This window comes from Protomyctophum bolini, assembly GCF_963924005.1.
Source record: "Protomyctophum bolini genome assembly, chromosome: 16".
Lineage (NCBI taxonomy): Eukaryota > Metazoa > Chordata > Actinopteri > Myctophiformes > Myctophidae > Protomyctophum > Protomyctophum bolini.
The window spans coordinates 12,408,546-12,423,742 of record NC_137877.1 but is presented as its reverse complement, the minus strand read 5'-3'; the positions used below and the strand labels follow the sequence as shown (position 1 = coordinate 12,423,742).

At 42.5% G+C, this 15,197-nt stretch overlaps 1 protein-coding gene across 1 annotated transcript in view; it reads left to right on the top strand.

Moving 5' to 3' along the window:
- The window catches only part of LOC308330427 (syntaxin-binding protein 5-like), a gene marked incomplete at its 5' end in the record, with an annotated part of 196,581 nt that overhangs the window by 32,199 nt on the left and 149,185 nt on the right, over positions 1-15,197 (top strand). Inside the window, one exon of the mRNA XM_080785278.1 lies at positions 15,036-15,133. Within this exon, the coding sequence (XP_080641404.1) occupies positions 15,036-15,133 (98 nt within the window). The remainder of the gene's footprint in view (positions 1-15,035; positions 15,134-15,197) is intronic.

The window sequence follows — 15,197 nt, the reverse complement described above, 5'->3', positions numbered from 1 at the left end:
AATATTGGAGATTAATTCTGAGGATGTGGGTGTGTTGGGGTAGGGGGGGGGGGGGGGGGGGGTTCTTCTCATTAATTTATGTAATTTCCTGGATAAGTGGAACATCTATTTAGTTTTCCCAGAAGAGTACGCTGTACTTGTATTGATAATCTTGCCATGCTGACGGCAAGATGGCTCTAACCTCAATTGTTAAAACGTACGTTTGTTCGCAGACGGTTCTTATCTAGAGCAACGGAAATGAACCCGTTTGTTTTCCTGTGCTGGTTGCAAACTACTGTATAGCAGGGCAGGCTGCACAACTTGACACATTTAGACCTGACGACGATTCTACAAATGTCTCAAACAGTTTTCTTGAAAAACCCATGTTTCTATGTCAGTGGTTCTCAAACATTTCCATGTCAAGGACCATCAAAAATATATGTAATTGGCCACCGACCCCCATCTGAAAATGTTGTTCCAGGCAAAAGATTTTAGCAAAGCAAAGATTTTAGCAAAGCAGATCAGATCAACTTATATGGAACTAATTCTGTACGGGCCATATATGGAGCGTGTTGAGTGTACATGATTTGATGAGGTCAGATCAACATTATGGAATGTCGGAACAGGAAGGACGGGTGGGGAGGGATCAACATATGAAATGTCAGAACAGGTCAGCTCCATATATGGAGATCTAAGGGTTTGAGGTCAGATGTAGAGTTGCTGGCCGGCTCCATCTCTCCATCTTTAAGTACAAGTATTAATGCCACAAGGTAGATATATTCTGTTACAAGTAAAAGTACGGTATTCAAAACTTGAGTAAAAGTACATATTTGTGTTGCACAAAAATATATAGGCTACCGAAAGTAAAAGTAGCCTACTCATTCACAGGTTTTAAAATGTATAGAAACATTTTGAAAATACCAAGTCTACAAGCTCACAAGGTGTCACTTCGCGACATGTTGTGAGCTTGTAGATCGCCTATTAAAAAAAAAGAAGAAGTTTACATATATACGTTTTGTAATAATAATTCAAATCTACAAAGTAACTGTATACTGTTAGTAACTAAACTTTCCATAGCAAAAGTACAATATTTACCTCTGCGTAGTGAAGTATATCAAAGATTGGAAATACAACAGTAAAGTAAAAGTACCTAAACATTTTACTTGAGTATAGTAGCCTACTTACTTTCCACAGAAACGGCATTCGTTGACTAAATTATTTTCACTGACAAACTAAATGGAAACTAAATTAAAACTATGATGACCAAGACTAAATATGTGGACAATTTCGTCAACCGATAAAAACTAGACTAAAATGTTAGGAAGGGACTAGTGGACAAGAGATTCAGTATGTCATTTTACACTTGGTTGCATGCTGAAAAATAGCAGATCTACAAGCTCACAACACGTCGCTGCTGCGACACGTTGTGAGCTTGTGGATCGGCTACTTTCAGCAAGTGTAAAATCAGCCAATATTTTAGTTGACTAAATAAACTGTAGATTTAGTCGACTAAAACTAGACTAACACTAAAACATTCCAGGTGACTAAAATGTGACTAAAACTAAATGAAAACTATTCAAGAGACTGACTAAAACTAAAAATCTAAATTTGCTGCCAAAAACAACACTGCCGGGGACCCCCCAGGGGACGTTGTGTCCTGAGGGGACCCCCCAGGGGACGTTGTGTCCTGAGGGGACCCCCCAGGGGACGCTGTGTCCTGAGGGGACCCCCCAGGGGACGTTGTGTCCTGAGGGGACCCCCCAGGGGACGCTGTGTCCTGAGGGGACCCCCCAGGGGACGTTGTGTCCTGAGGGGACCCCCCAGGGGACGTTGTGTCCTGAGGGGACCCCCCAGGGGACGTTGTGTCCTGAGGGGACCCCCCCAGGGGACGTTGTGTCCTGAGGGGACCCCCCAGGGGACGTTGTGTCCTGAGGGGACCCCCCCAGGGGACGTTGTGTCCTGAGGGGACCCCCCAGGGGACGTTGTGTCCTGAGGGGACCCCCCAGGGGACGTTGTGTCCTGAGGGGACCCCCCAGGGGACGTTGTGTCCTGAGGGGACCCCCCAGGGGACGTTGTGTCCTGAGGGGGACCCCCCAGGGGACGTTGTGTCCTGAGGGGACCCCCCAGGGGACGTTGTGTCCTGAGGGGACCCCCCAGGGGACGTTGTGTCCTGAGGGGACCCCCCCAGGGGACGTTGTGTCCTGAGGGGACCCCCCAGGGGACGTTGTGTCCTGAGGGGACCCCCCAGGGGACGTTGTGTCCTGAGGGGACCCCCCAGGGGACGTTGTGTCCTGAGCTAAATGATTGACATGAACCGAACACGGGTCTGTAAGTGTGAGTGTACAAATTGGACGTCTGGCAAATAATTAATTGTACTAACTGCAAAATGATGTAATAATTTTGATGTACAATCTTTTGGATCTTGGTTAAGCCCCCTGGGGTTTACTTAGTCTTCTTGCACAGCTCGAGCTCATTATGGCTATAAATACAGTACACATTATGATCTTTTATTTACAGTTGTGTGTGTGTGTGTGTGTGTGTGTGTGTGTGTGTGTGTGTGTGTGTGTGTGTGTGTGTGTGTGTGTGTGTGTGTGTGTGTGTGTGTGGGAAAACTAAGTGTTTTATCCTGCCCTTTTTTTGTTCTTTCTAATTATGTGATCAGCCCAAAACATTGTGTTTATTGTCATGATTTGTCACAACAAGAGTTGGCTTTGTCCAAGGCTTAAAATGTCTTTAAATTAATACTTTTTGAAACGTCTATGGGAAAGATATGGGGAATTCTTTTCCGGGCCCGTCATCGTCGTAATGAAAGGGGGCGGGACTGCACGCTCTATAATACCCTCCCTGGCCAATTGAACCTTAGAGTATATATTAATAGAGACGGCACCCGGAGGAAACCCTGAGGCCAAATGGACATAGTGGCCGAATGTGGTATTGCAGCTCGAGCCTACGCTGGTCCGTTGACTATCATTGCGCAACGTTCATGTTATTGAGGCCCATGACACGTGAACGCTGTTTCATACGTGCACTGATAGTCAACGGCCAGCGTGCTCACGATTTGGCCCAATCCATCCCAGAATGCACTCTGTTCCTACCCGGAAAGGAGGAGTGAAATCGCCTCATGCGCTTTTGAGCAACTTTACCACTCCGCCATCCATCCATGCCCGGAAAGAGAGAGAGAAAAAAGGAAAAGTACTATAGCTCCTGCTGACGATGCTGCTGTAGACCCTCCTGAGGATGCCAGGCCTGGCTCATGTTAGATTCCATCAGCTGCCCGAGGCTATCTGAAGATGTTTGAAGATGAAACACTCTTTTATAAACCTTGCACAGTGTGTACTGTAAAACATCTGTAGGAGACGCAGTGTTTCATACCATCAATCATCCTCAGTCAATCTGACCGGCATGTCGGATGAAACGAATGGAAGCATCGGATACCCATCATACCCCTCACTGAGACGAGGACACCGATCATGGCACCATTTGAGTTCTATAATGCCAAACAATATTGACAAATAAGCACAGATAGATATCTCTCTAAAAAAATATATATATATACTTCAAGAGTTGTATTGTTGTGTTAACGTCAAACACATATTTTTGTTTTCTTATAAAGGACTATAAAGGACTGTCGGACTGAGTCTGGGGATGAGGTCATGATGAAACTGTTGTTACACAATGCTTAGGATATTTATCCCATTCAGGACGGGAAGTCCCTGAATGGGGAAACCCATTTAGACCTGAGGTCGATTCTACAAAGTTTTCTGCAAAAAACCTATGTTTCTAGCTATGTCCGTGTCTCTCAACGTTTTTCACATCAAGGACCCCCAGAATTATCTATATTTGGCCGCCGACCCCAATCTCAAAATATGTTGTTCCAGGGAATCTTTGCTTCTGCAGGGTCCTCCAGAAGCAAAGATTTGAGTTTAAAACGTTCGCTCTGAAAGAGTATATTCAAAGATTTGCGGCACATTTTCACAATATATATATATATAAACCACCACCAGACCCCCAGCCCTTCTCTCTGTTTTTACTCACCACCGCTCAACGTTATTTCAGCTCCGGTGGTCACCTCACCACCGGAGCGGTGGTCACCTCACCACCGAAAATCCAGACTATGAATGAGCCTTTACTAGTGTCGGAAGACCGTTCGTTAGCCCAGAAGCAAGCCTTCTTCATTTACTAAGAATCCCGCTGTCTCGCTACGTCTCTCAGCCATGATAAAACCTGAAACCTTTTGTGGCTTATATGCTTTAGACTGAAACTAAAAGACTGACATTTTTAGTCGACTACGACTGGACTAAGACTAAACCATTTCAGGTGACTGATATAGGACTAAAACTAAATGTTATTTAAAAAAACTAAGACGGAATCTTTTCTGTCAAAATGAACACAAATACTTAATTTTAAAACTAAATCAGAATTTGCTGTCAAAATGAACACTTATGATGTGTCCACACATCTTCATAATTACACCCGTAGGAGGCCCAGATCAGAACGCTGTTGTTCCGTCCTAATGTATGACTTCATCTCTTTTAGAATATTAACGCTTCTTAAAGAGAGATGGGACTTATTAGCGCGAGGTAGTAATGGAAGATCCGTTTGGCAAACTAGCGCCTTTATTCTGGAAAAAGTCCCCAGCAAAAAGAAATTGTTAACAGTACTGACACGCATACTGTGCAACGAGCCATGCACACACACGCACAAGCACACGCACGCACACGCACACGCACACGCACACGCACACGCACACACACACGGACCAAAGATGTACAGAAATGGCTGTGGCATGCCTTGCAGTATGTATGAGTGTGGCTGTGAGACACAGTGTGGTAAATGCATTTTTCATCCAGTCCCTGCCTCTCCTCTCCTGCATGTATCTTTAATGTATGGGTGTGACGGGTCCACATGGGCCCATCGGTAGCCCCGCTATAGAGCACCACGACTGGGCCGGAGGACATGAGGAGGTGGCCTGGTGGCAGAACTGTGTGTGTGTGTGTGTGTGTGTGTGTGTGTGTGTGTGTGTGTGTGTGTGTGTGTGTGTGTGTGTGTGTGTGTGTGTGTGTGTGTGTGTGTGTGTGTGTGTGTACGGACATCTTGGTGACCCCTGCTCTGTAGCCTGTAGTATGATTTATAGCTGGGCAGATGAACCAATCGTTAGGAAGGATTATCCTCCTGAAGTGTCTATTTCCGTACAGAAAGATCCTTTGCTCGTTCTATATAACCTGTTGCAATATTTTGTGTTTTGATGATAAATCCTTAGGCCTATTATACGCACACAGCCAGGGGACACAACATGTACCATTCTAATGTTTAATCCCCCTTATGCAAGATGAAAACGTTTAAATTTAGCCTGCTCCTGCATGTGTTCAAATTGTTAAAAAAACATCATGATGCAAAATGCTGTTGCTTATACAGTATCTGCTCATGCACCCGCTCGCCTTTATGTTCATTATGGATTTTGAACATTTCCAGCATGCAACTAATTGTAACAAACTTATACTTCTCTTGTCCTCTAGTCCCTTCCTAACATTTTAGTCTAGTTTTTTTTGCTGACGAAATTGTCGGTATATTTAGTCTTAGTTTTAGTCATCATTATTTAGTTTCCATAGTTTTCGTCAGTGCAAAAAGGTAGTCGAAGAACATTTTTTGTCTTAGTTTTAGTCGACGAAATCAACACTGGACGTGCATGGTCACAAGTTATTATAATGCATTACAATTAGACTCATTAGAGAGAAAAAATAAGTCTTGAGTGTGAGGAAAAAAAGGGGTCTGTGAGTGTCTTATTATCTTGTCATTATACAATTGTTTATAATGTGTATTGATTATAGGTACAAAGACATAAGGGTACAAATAACTAAGTGCTAGGGGGGAGAGGTTGACTGAGATGAAGAAAAAAAAACGTAACAACTAGACGGCTCTCAACGGAACACAGACCACCAAAGGCACGTTGTGTTCTGAAATGTGTCATTGTCTGTCAAACAGTCTGAACGTGTATACGTGTTGCAGCCGTCGGGCATAACAATGTAATCATTTTCTTCCTTGTGACATGTGACTCTTGTTCAGCAAAGTGTGCGAGAAACCCCACACATTATGCCTTGAGATATTAATTCTTCTCGGACAGACGGAGAGACGAACGAACAGGCGGACAAACCTGTGACCTCCTTGACGGAGGTAATTGGATATTTTTTAAGCAGCAGCTGCAGCCGACACAATAGTTCACCTGACTGCTTGCAGGTGTTTTTCTTCGTATTCATTTCCCACTTCCCCATTTAAGACATGAATAGCATCAACCGTTCCATGCCCGGGGAAGTGCAGCATCAAGGTAGCAGCCATTTACTCTTTGCAAAGCTCACATAACTTAACTGATAAGGGAAATATCAAGCTGGATTTAGACAGACAAGTATTTTTTGTTACCTTAGAAGACAGGCCTCTTGCAGCAGGATCCAGGACCATTTTCCCCCCTTCTTCATGGAAATGCTATTGCTTCAGTAGGCCTAGTATTGTCACGATAGGCAGAAGGTAGAACCCACATGCAAGAAGCCACAAGCAGGAGAGTTCAAATTAACTTATTTATTAATTCAAACTAAAGTACAGCTTACAAAAAAACAGAAAAACAGGAAAGTAAAAAGCTAAACTTTTCAAACACAAAAGCAGGGATGCCCAAAATGCAAACAGTTCAAAAAGTCCAAATAGCAAACCTTACAAGAGGCGCAAGCAGCACAAGTCCAAAATCTCTGAGGCACAAGAAGACCAAGAAACAAAAAACATCCCAGGAAAAGAAAGTTCCTGTTATGCACCCCCCCCCCCGTGTGTCTTATAGGTGTGAATGAGGCCCTATAGAATCTGAAGGTCAAGTTCAAGTCCTGACGACTCCTGCAGGTAGCATATCTATGATCTACTACTCTGCCGGGACTGGGAGGCACAATTCTGGCATAAGTATGTGGTTTGTGAGCCTTGCTGTGTGCGTGCTGCACGTGTGCATCTCAAATTCATCACCAACAACCTCGCACTCATGTCATTATTTTGTATCTGACTGGGAGATAGATAGACTATTGCCATTTGGGAGCACCATGATGTGCTGGCTTGAAACAGAATTGATGCATGTGTGTTATTGTGTGCACATACTATACAGTCTTTGACTGTGTGTGTGTGGATGTGAATGTGTGCACTGACGTGTGTGTGTGTGTGTGTGTGTGTGTGTGTGTGTGTGTGTGTGTGTGTGGTTTGACTAGAATGATTATGTATTATTTTTGCGAAAGGGCAGATTGCGAATTGAAATTCCATCCCGCGCTGCGGCGGCGGCTTTATTGTTTGTTGTCCTGTCAATGTTATTATTACTGTATCTGTAACGGTGACAGGCATGCTGTCACGGGGGGGGGGGGGGGGGGGGGGACGACACACACACCATACCGTGTTTATGTGACTGCGAACATGAGTGCACGACGAGTGCACATGCATGCACGGCTCACACGCATGAGCCGTGATGAGAAGTGACTGTCTATCAGACGCAATGGGATTCTATTACCTGGATCCTTATTGAGAAGAGGTTTATTTCTACTGCACAAGGTCACGCACGCACGCACAGCCTTGCAGTGAGAGTGTGTCTGTCTGACTGTAATAGCAGGTCATATAACAGACCGACTGAATGAAAATCCATAGGCCGACTTCCTCATTAGCCTCACAGCAGTGTGAGTAATGCTGTCGGTGCATGCTGGTGGAGCGAGCACGCATGCACGCACTTTCTCTGACTTTGTCCTGAAGAGAGTGGTGTGATTTCCAGCAGTGTGGGCGCGGCGTCGTGTGCTTTGAGGTCCATGGTCTGATGACTGACCTCAGTCTCTGCCTCTCTCCACCACTCCACTTCATTCATGCAAACATTCTGTCTGTCTGTCTGTCTGTCTGTGTCTCTCTCTCTCTCTCTCTCTCTCTCTCCAAAAGCCTTTGAATAATTGATGAACAGTATGTTTCAGACAGAAAGCCCCCACAGTTGTGTTGGTTTTGGGCCGGTTGTCAAGTTTCCTTTTCAGAGCTGTGTACGGGCACACACTGTGTGTGTGTGTGTGTGTGTGTGTGTGTGTGTGTGTGTGTGTGTGTGCGCGCCACATGGGATTCAAATGACCTGCTCTACACAAACTAAACCCATTCAACATGCAGTTTATGGCCCCTAACGTCTACAGTATATCACTGTTGCAGCTCTGAGCCTGCACTGCTTTCATTGGAGCTGTCCATAAACATTGGTGCTGAAGTACAATCTCAAGATCTGTGTTCACTGGAACTGTCCCCCTACTGAAGGTGCTGAACTTTTTACCTTAGCTTCAATGGCTTGTCTTTTATTCCTTGCATGGAGCTGTCCACTGCTGATGGTGCTGAAACCGAGCACTCACTTGTATTCACTGGAGCTGTCGTCTGCTGATGGTGCTGAAACCCAGCACGGACCTGTGTTCATTCACCGGAGCTGTCCACTTGTCCTCATGCTGAAATCCCTCTTGTACTATCCATGTGATTATACCTTCTTATTCTGATTCTGAGAGAGAGAAAGGAGATAGTTACGAGATGGATACGCTGTTCCGATTTGAAAGTTATACTTCATTAAAACTGAGTACCAGAGTGCTCCTTTGATGCATTGTTTTTACTGTTGGACCTGTTGGAACCTTCTGTTTTCTTTTCTTTTTTCTATCTATTATAATTCCATATCAAGCCCTGCTAATGCCAACTAAAGCACATTTGTTATCGCGTTGGACCTTTGAAACATATGGTACGCCTCTTTCTTGGACGGTCTTCGCTGACAGTGAAGTGACCGCCAGTATAGTTGACGGAACGGAACATTTCTTCCCTATACTGTGCTGGCCAGGAAAACTGAAGATTCCACTAAGAACATAGTCTTATTAAAAATAATTATAGCCCTGAACCTTATATGTCACACAAGATGTATCCATGTATGGATGATGCATGTTCTCTGTTGGATTCTGTCTGGGATGAGAGTGTTCTGTTCATGCTCTGATGTGGAACGCTGCTGTTTGAACACCGACATAAATAAATAACAGGCTGACTAGAGTACAAAGATTCCTTTGTTTAAGAACAACTTGAGGGTTACGTCTTCCCGCTGTATCCTATGTTATTAATATCTCTCGATCTCTCGGAAACAGATAGAATATCTTAGAATGGAATAAAAGATAAGAATACATGAGTGAATATAAAGGGGAGACGATGCAGGGCATGATTGCTCTAATAACTGCATGCAGTCTTATGGCCTGAATGTATCAAAAAAGTGAACAAGCCCTGCTATTCATTTGAATTGTTTTTTATGCTTGATCTGACATACTGACATTACTTTTCTGTCTATTTCTGTCCATCCATTGGTGTAATGTAATTTAAACGGGTTCATTTAAAGTAAATCTGTGATCTTTTCGTTCAAATACATTTCATGCGTTCGTATGAAGAGGATTTTTGATTTCCTTTGGAGTCACGTGAATCTGACGTCATTCTCAGATGTCGGTTTTCAAAAATTTGACCGCCATTGTTCAGTGCGGTCTGCACCGTCTGCACACAGTTCGCGAGCAAAAAGGAGGAAAGCTGCAAGCTGGGGATATATCTTCACAAACCACGGTAAGAAATATGAAAACATGATCGAGTGTTTTATGAAAATGATTTATGTTGAAATGACAAACCGCTGTTGTATGAACATAAATATTTTAACCAAATGCAGCAATAATGACTAATTTGTGTCACTCCACAAATCCTACAAATGTAATGTAACTGAACTAAGACGAAGTGTGGACGCAATGTAGTCTAGATATTTTCTATGCATGCCGCAGTATTTACTGATATTGCGTTTTTGCAAACTTATAAGGTTGTGGACTTGTGGTGGCTTAGAATGCAAACGCTAGTGTGGCTAGCTAGCAGTGCACAGCTAACTAACTTTAATCACAGAGTTGCCGCGTTTAGCACGGCACTTGTGGGTGTATGTAATTAGTTTATTTGTGTGAAGATGAAACGTGAGTTGGCTCGTAATCTGTGTTGTGATAGTTTTCCGTGGTTTTGTTCGCTAGGATTTTATTGAGTGAATATAGTGCTTGAACAAATGACTTTCCGGTCTAGTACGGGAAACGGAAACGCAACGCGTGCGTGCGTGGAAATGTCCGGATACAGTTCTTGGAGTAGGCGGGCTCTAGACCTATTGTTTAGGAAAGGCTATCATAGCCTATGATGTAGCCATTGTAGCGGCGCCGCCGCGGCCACACTGGAGCATTATAAATAACCACTTGGACCAGTAAATCTTGTTTGTGTTAAGCGCAACAACGCTAAAGTAATATGTGATTGGCAGTTAGTTTTGAGAACGTGCCGTTCACCCGTTTTGGGACGTTAGCTGCGGTAACCGGTAACTGTAGACGCTCAGGAGGAGCCGACGGTGCGGTGCATAATCCCCTAACTTTATCCCTACTCGCTGCTACTAAGGACTCCTGCGTCATGTCGTGCAATATCTGTCTCTTTTGAAATTATGTTTTTATAAATGGATTTTTAGTAATATAGTATTTTAGATTATTTTTTAACTAGCAGATTAGAAGCCAGTGAAAGCATTTAGTTTTATGCATTTAATTTATCTGCTATCTATTAAATGTGTGTATTTAATTTTTACACTAGTGTTGATTTTGACAGCAAAGTTTGGTTTTAGTCATTAGTAATTTGAATACATTCATAGTTTTAGCCACATTTTAGTAAACTGAAATGTTTTTTGTGTTCTAGTTCTAGACTTCTAGTCGACTAAATCTACAGTTGATTTTGTCAACTAAAATGTATTGGTATTTGGTAGTCCTTGTTTCAATAGTTTATTACAGTGGTTCCCAAAGTGTTGTCCGGGGACTCCCGGGGGTCTTTGAGGGTGTTCCAGGGGTCCCCCAGCTAAATGATAGTTTAAAGCCAAATTGACCATTATGGGACTAACTCTGTACACTCTGAGTTAAATTAACATTGACTTTATAATACTCAGACATTAAACCATCAAACAGGGGACTAATTCACGTCAAACTGGGGGCCCTTTAAATGAAAATGCTTGATAATCACTGAGCCATGAAAATCTTCTCTTATGGGGGTCCTTGGCGTATGTTTTCAACCACTGCAAGAGTACAGTCAAAGTAAACACGTCCAAATTAGCACACATTTAAAAAAGTGCTTCCATTTAGGCCCTTTGCAATCAATTCATATACATGACATGGAGAATAACAACAATTCAACAACAATTTGTATTGCATTGTATGAAACAGATGGCATTGTAATGGCTGTTTGAGCTTGTACATCTTCTATTTTCAACATGCAACCAGGCAACCTCTTGAGCCCCCCAGAGAAACAGCCTCTGCCCCCGCCGGCGGGGGCAGAGGCTGTCCACCTCATGAACAGCTCTCAGCGGGTAAATAGGGCTGGTCAAGGTCTCAGGTTCCAACTCAGATATTTTTTATTTTCCCTCCTGGACCCCCCTGGGGTTTAAGACGTTGTTTTTTTGTAGGATTTTGGTAGGTCTTCCATTGATGGCATTGTAATGGCTGATTTTACACTTGGTTGCGTGCTGAAAATAGCAGATCTACAAGCTCACGTTTGTGCCCCAGGGGTATAGTAAAAACCACACTGTGCGAAGTGAGGGTCACTCTAATCATTGTACATCATACAAGAATGCCGTGGTCCCTTATTGGCCAAGGGTTCCCACCTGGTGGTCCCTTATTGGCCAAGGGTTCCCACCGACATAAATATGCCGATTTGCTACGGACACATATGACGTAAATTCTCCATCCATTGTCAATGGCAATTAATGTTTGTATTCAGACAACACAAACAATAAACACTAAGCTGTTTATAGCTGGATAGATAAATTGTTATAGATTTATCTAATCCCTATATTAAATCTGAGGACAAACTAGGCGGACTTCCTCGGGCCTGTTTGTTTTAACTCATTGTCATAATTTTGTGTGGTTTGAAAATGACTTTCCGTTCTCTTTGCAGGTCTGATCCTGCTTGGTCCTGGGTTCATTGCCATTTGCCATGCAACTAGAAGTAAGTAATTTGAATATTTGATCATAGACTTGATCAATCTCACTGTGATCATTTGGAGAGGGAGCGAGTGCATTCTTTTTGGCACCGGCGGCAGCAGTCAGACACCCTACCCCGAAGCCCACAGGGAAGACACAGCTGATTTTTAACCGGCAGCACATGTCTGGAGCCACGGGTGATTTGAAAATGTCTTTAATTTTTCTCTGCAGGCTGCTGTGGACCGATTCCTGCTTCGCTGTTCTGGAGCTGGATTGACAACGGCCTTGCTTTCTGGAGTAAAGACTGCTTTGCTGAGCTGGAGTAAAGACTGCTTTGCTTTCTGGAGTAAAGACTGTTTTGCTGAGCTGGAGTAAAGACTGCTTTGCTTTCTGGAGTAAAGACTGCTTTGCTTTCTGGAGTAAAGACTGCTTTGCTCTTGTGATAACTGCTTTGCTGTTCTGGAGTGATAACTGCTTGGCTTTGGCTGCTCGGTAAGTCATAACAAGTGGAAATATAAAGACTGTGGTATTGCCAAATTAAGAAGGTCGGAGGTTCTCAAGCACTACGAACTTGATCATAGATATTATGACCCATGCACATATTAAACCTGCCCTTGCTCCTTCAACCCATTTAGAACCTGAGGTTGGTTCTACAAAGTGTCTTCTAAATCCTGATAGCTTTCTGAAAAACCTAAGCTTATACAGTATATCAGTGGTGCTCAAACCTTTTCATGTCAAGGACCGCCAGAATTATACGTGTTTGGCCACGGATCCCCAACTAAATGTTGTTCCAGGGGACCCCAGAAACAAAGATTTGAGTTTAAAATGTTCACTGTGAAAGAATATATATTCAAAGATTTGCGCCTCATTTAAAAAAAAATAGCAGATCTACAAGCTCATAGAGGGTTAAATGATCTCTTATCATTACAGTCAAACACATACTCTAAAGGTTCTACAGCATCAAAATGTTTTTGTATGCATTCTGTTTACACACAGGGGAGGGGATAGCTGTTGGAATGGCGTGTGACTCCCAGATAATTCCTGCACAATAGCTGCATCAACCTGTTCTACAATAGCAGGGGTTTTTTTTATATCTGAGGGACTGAAACTGTACTTGACAAATACCATAGATCCTGCAAGAGGTAACTAGCCACACCAGGGACAATAATGCTCCAACTTCAATAAAACGGAGGCAAATTTACGCTCTAGAACTGGACACAGCTTCAATATTTTGCGTTTCATGGACAGAAGCATTGGACTCATCTGAAATATGAGTTGCTAATAATTGCTAATAATTTAATCTTCAGAGGGATGTTTATGCCTGGTCTGGCCTTAACCCATTCTGGACGGGAATCCCTGGTGGTGTTTTAAGCATTATGTTATACATTAGCTATTGGAAAATAGCAGAGCTTGTAGGTCTGCTATTTTTGAAAAATCGTGAAAATGTGGTGCAAATCTTTGAATATATATATTCTTTCAGAGCGAACATTTTCAACTCATCTTTGCTTCTGGGGGTCCCTGGAACAACATATTTTCAGATGGGGTCGGCGGCCAATTACATATAGTTTCTGGGGTCCTTGACATGAAATATTGAGAACCACTGATATAGAAAAATGTCATGACTTAGAATAAATAAATAAAAAAAGTCTGAGCAATCATTTATAGAAGATGCCTTGTGTTTTCTGGACATATCAGTCCTGAAGGATCCATTCATATAACCTTGAAAAAGTTCAAAGTTCTGCAGATGCTGTTCAATGTGATGCAAATACTCTTTCAAAGTTGTGCTTTTATATTCACACAAGTCATCAGTTCAGCTTTTTTCAGTGGTAAGTTGACAGTGACTCCTTGGTAGATGACTCTAAGACTCTTAAGAGCATATTAAAGACTTTAATATCTATCCATTTAATTATCTTACAATAAATAAATTAAGGGAGTGGGACAGAATGTGATCTGTAAGGCTCACAATGAACCCTGCTCCAAGTAAAGAATGTTTAGGCTCAAAGGCTCCATCTTTATCCATCTAAATATCTATGCAGCTCTCTTGCTCTTAGCTGTCTCTCTCACTGACACTTTGTCTCACTTTTTGCTCAGTCTTTGTGTGCAAGTGTTAATTGTTAAGTTGCCAGACCCAGAACTGGATGTACAATTGTTTGATAGGAGATTTTTTGTAGGTTGTGCACATGCAGGACACTTTGTTAAAAGAATGCACTATTCTATTTATGTTCTGGAAGAGAATAAATGTTGAACTTGAGAATATAAATCTGTGTCTCTTTGTCATTTCAAGTGTATTATTGTAGTGTATTTTGATCAAAGTAGAATTCATGATTTGGTTCAAATGAAAAATATGCATTGGTTGAACTTTGGTTGAACTTAACATATAAGCTTAAACGAAAGTGAAAAAACAATTTCATACAAAGCAGTTTTTTTAACTTAAGGTAACTTAAGATATTGGCTTAAACGAAAGTGAAAAAACAAGTTCATACAAAGCAGTTTTTTTTAACTTAAGGTAACTTAAGATATTGGCTTAAACGAAAGTGAAAAAACAAGTTCATACAAAGAGAGTACATTGGTTCAATTAAAAAATCTGATTTGATTAGAATAAAAAATATTCATTGGTCGGAAGTACTTATTTAATTTAAACTAAGTGAATATATTTGCTTTGTATGAAGGTATTTTTCTTATTTGAGATAAAGTAAATATATTACATGTATTTTGTTGACGGAGGTATTTTAGTTTGATCCAATGGAAGAATTTTTTCCATTGATTCACTATGCGTTGGTATGAGTGTGTCTGTCTCTCTCTCTCAGTGGATCTGCACGGAGGCCACCGGTGGCAGGCTGTGATTGTACTGGCCTCCGGTATATTCGTGATATTGACTCATGTCCCGTATTGGGGTCATCTTATTGGGGATAATGGAATGGAAAAGATATCGGAGACTGATCCTGATGTGTAAACACAAGCTGTGCTATACTTTTACATTATAGAAAAGGAAAATAGCTCATACGCCATCTCTTGCTCTCCCTCTGTCCTTGTGTGCAGACGGTGCGTCATGGCTTCCCCTACCAGCCCACGTGTCTGGCCTTCGACCCCGTGCAGAAGATCCTGGCCATCGGATCCCGCTCGGGAGGCATACGGATGTATCCTTTCCTCCGCCGTTTGCTCTGCCCCTCCCCCCCATGCATGCCCTCCCCCCACCATACC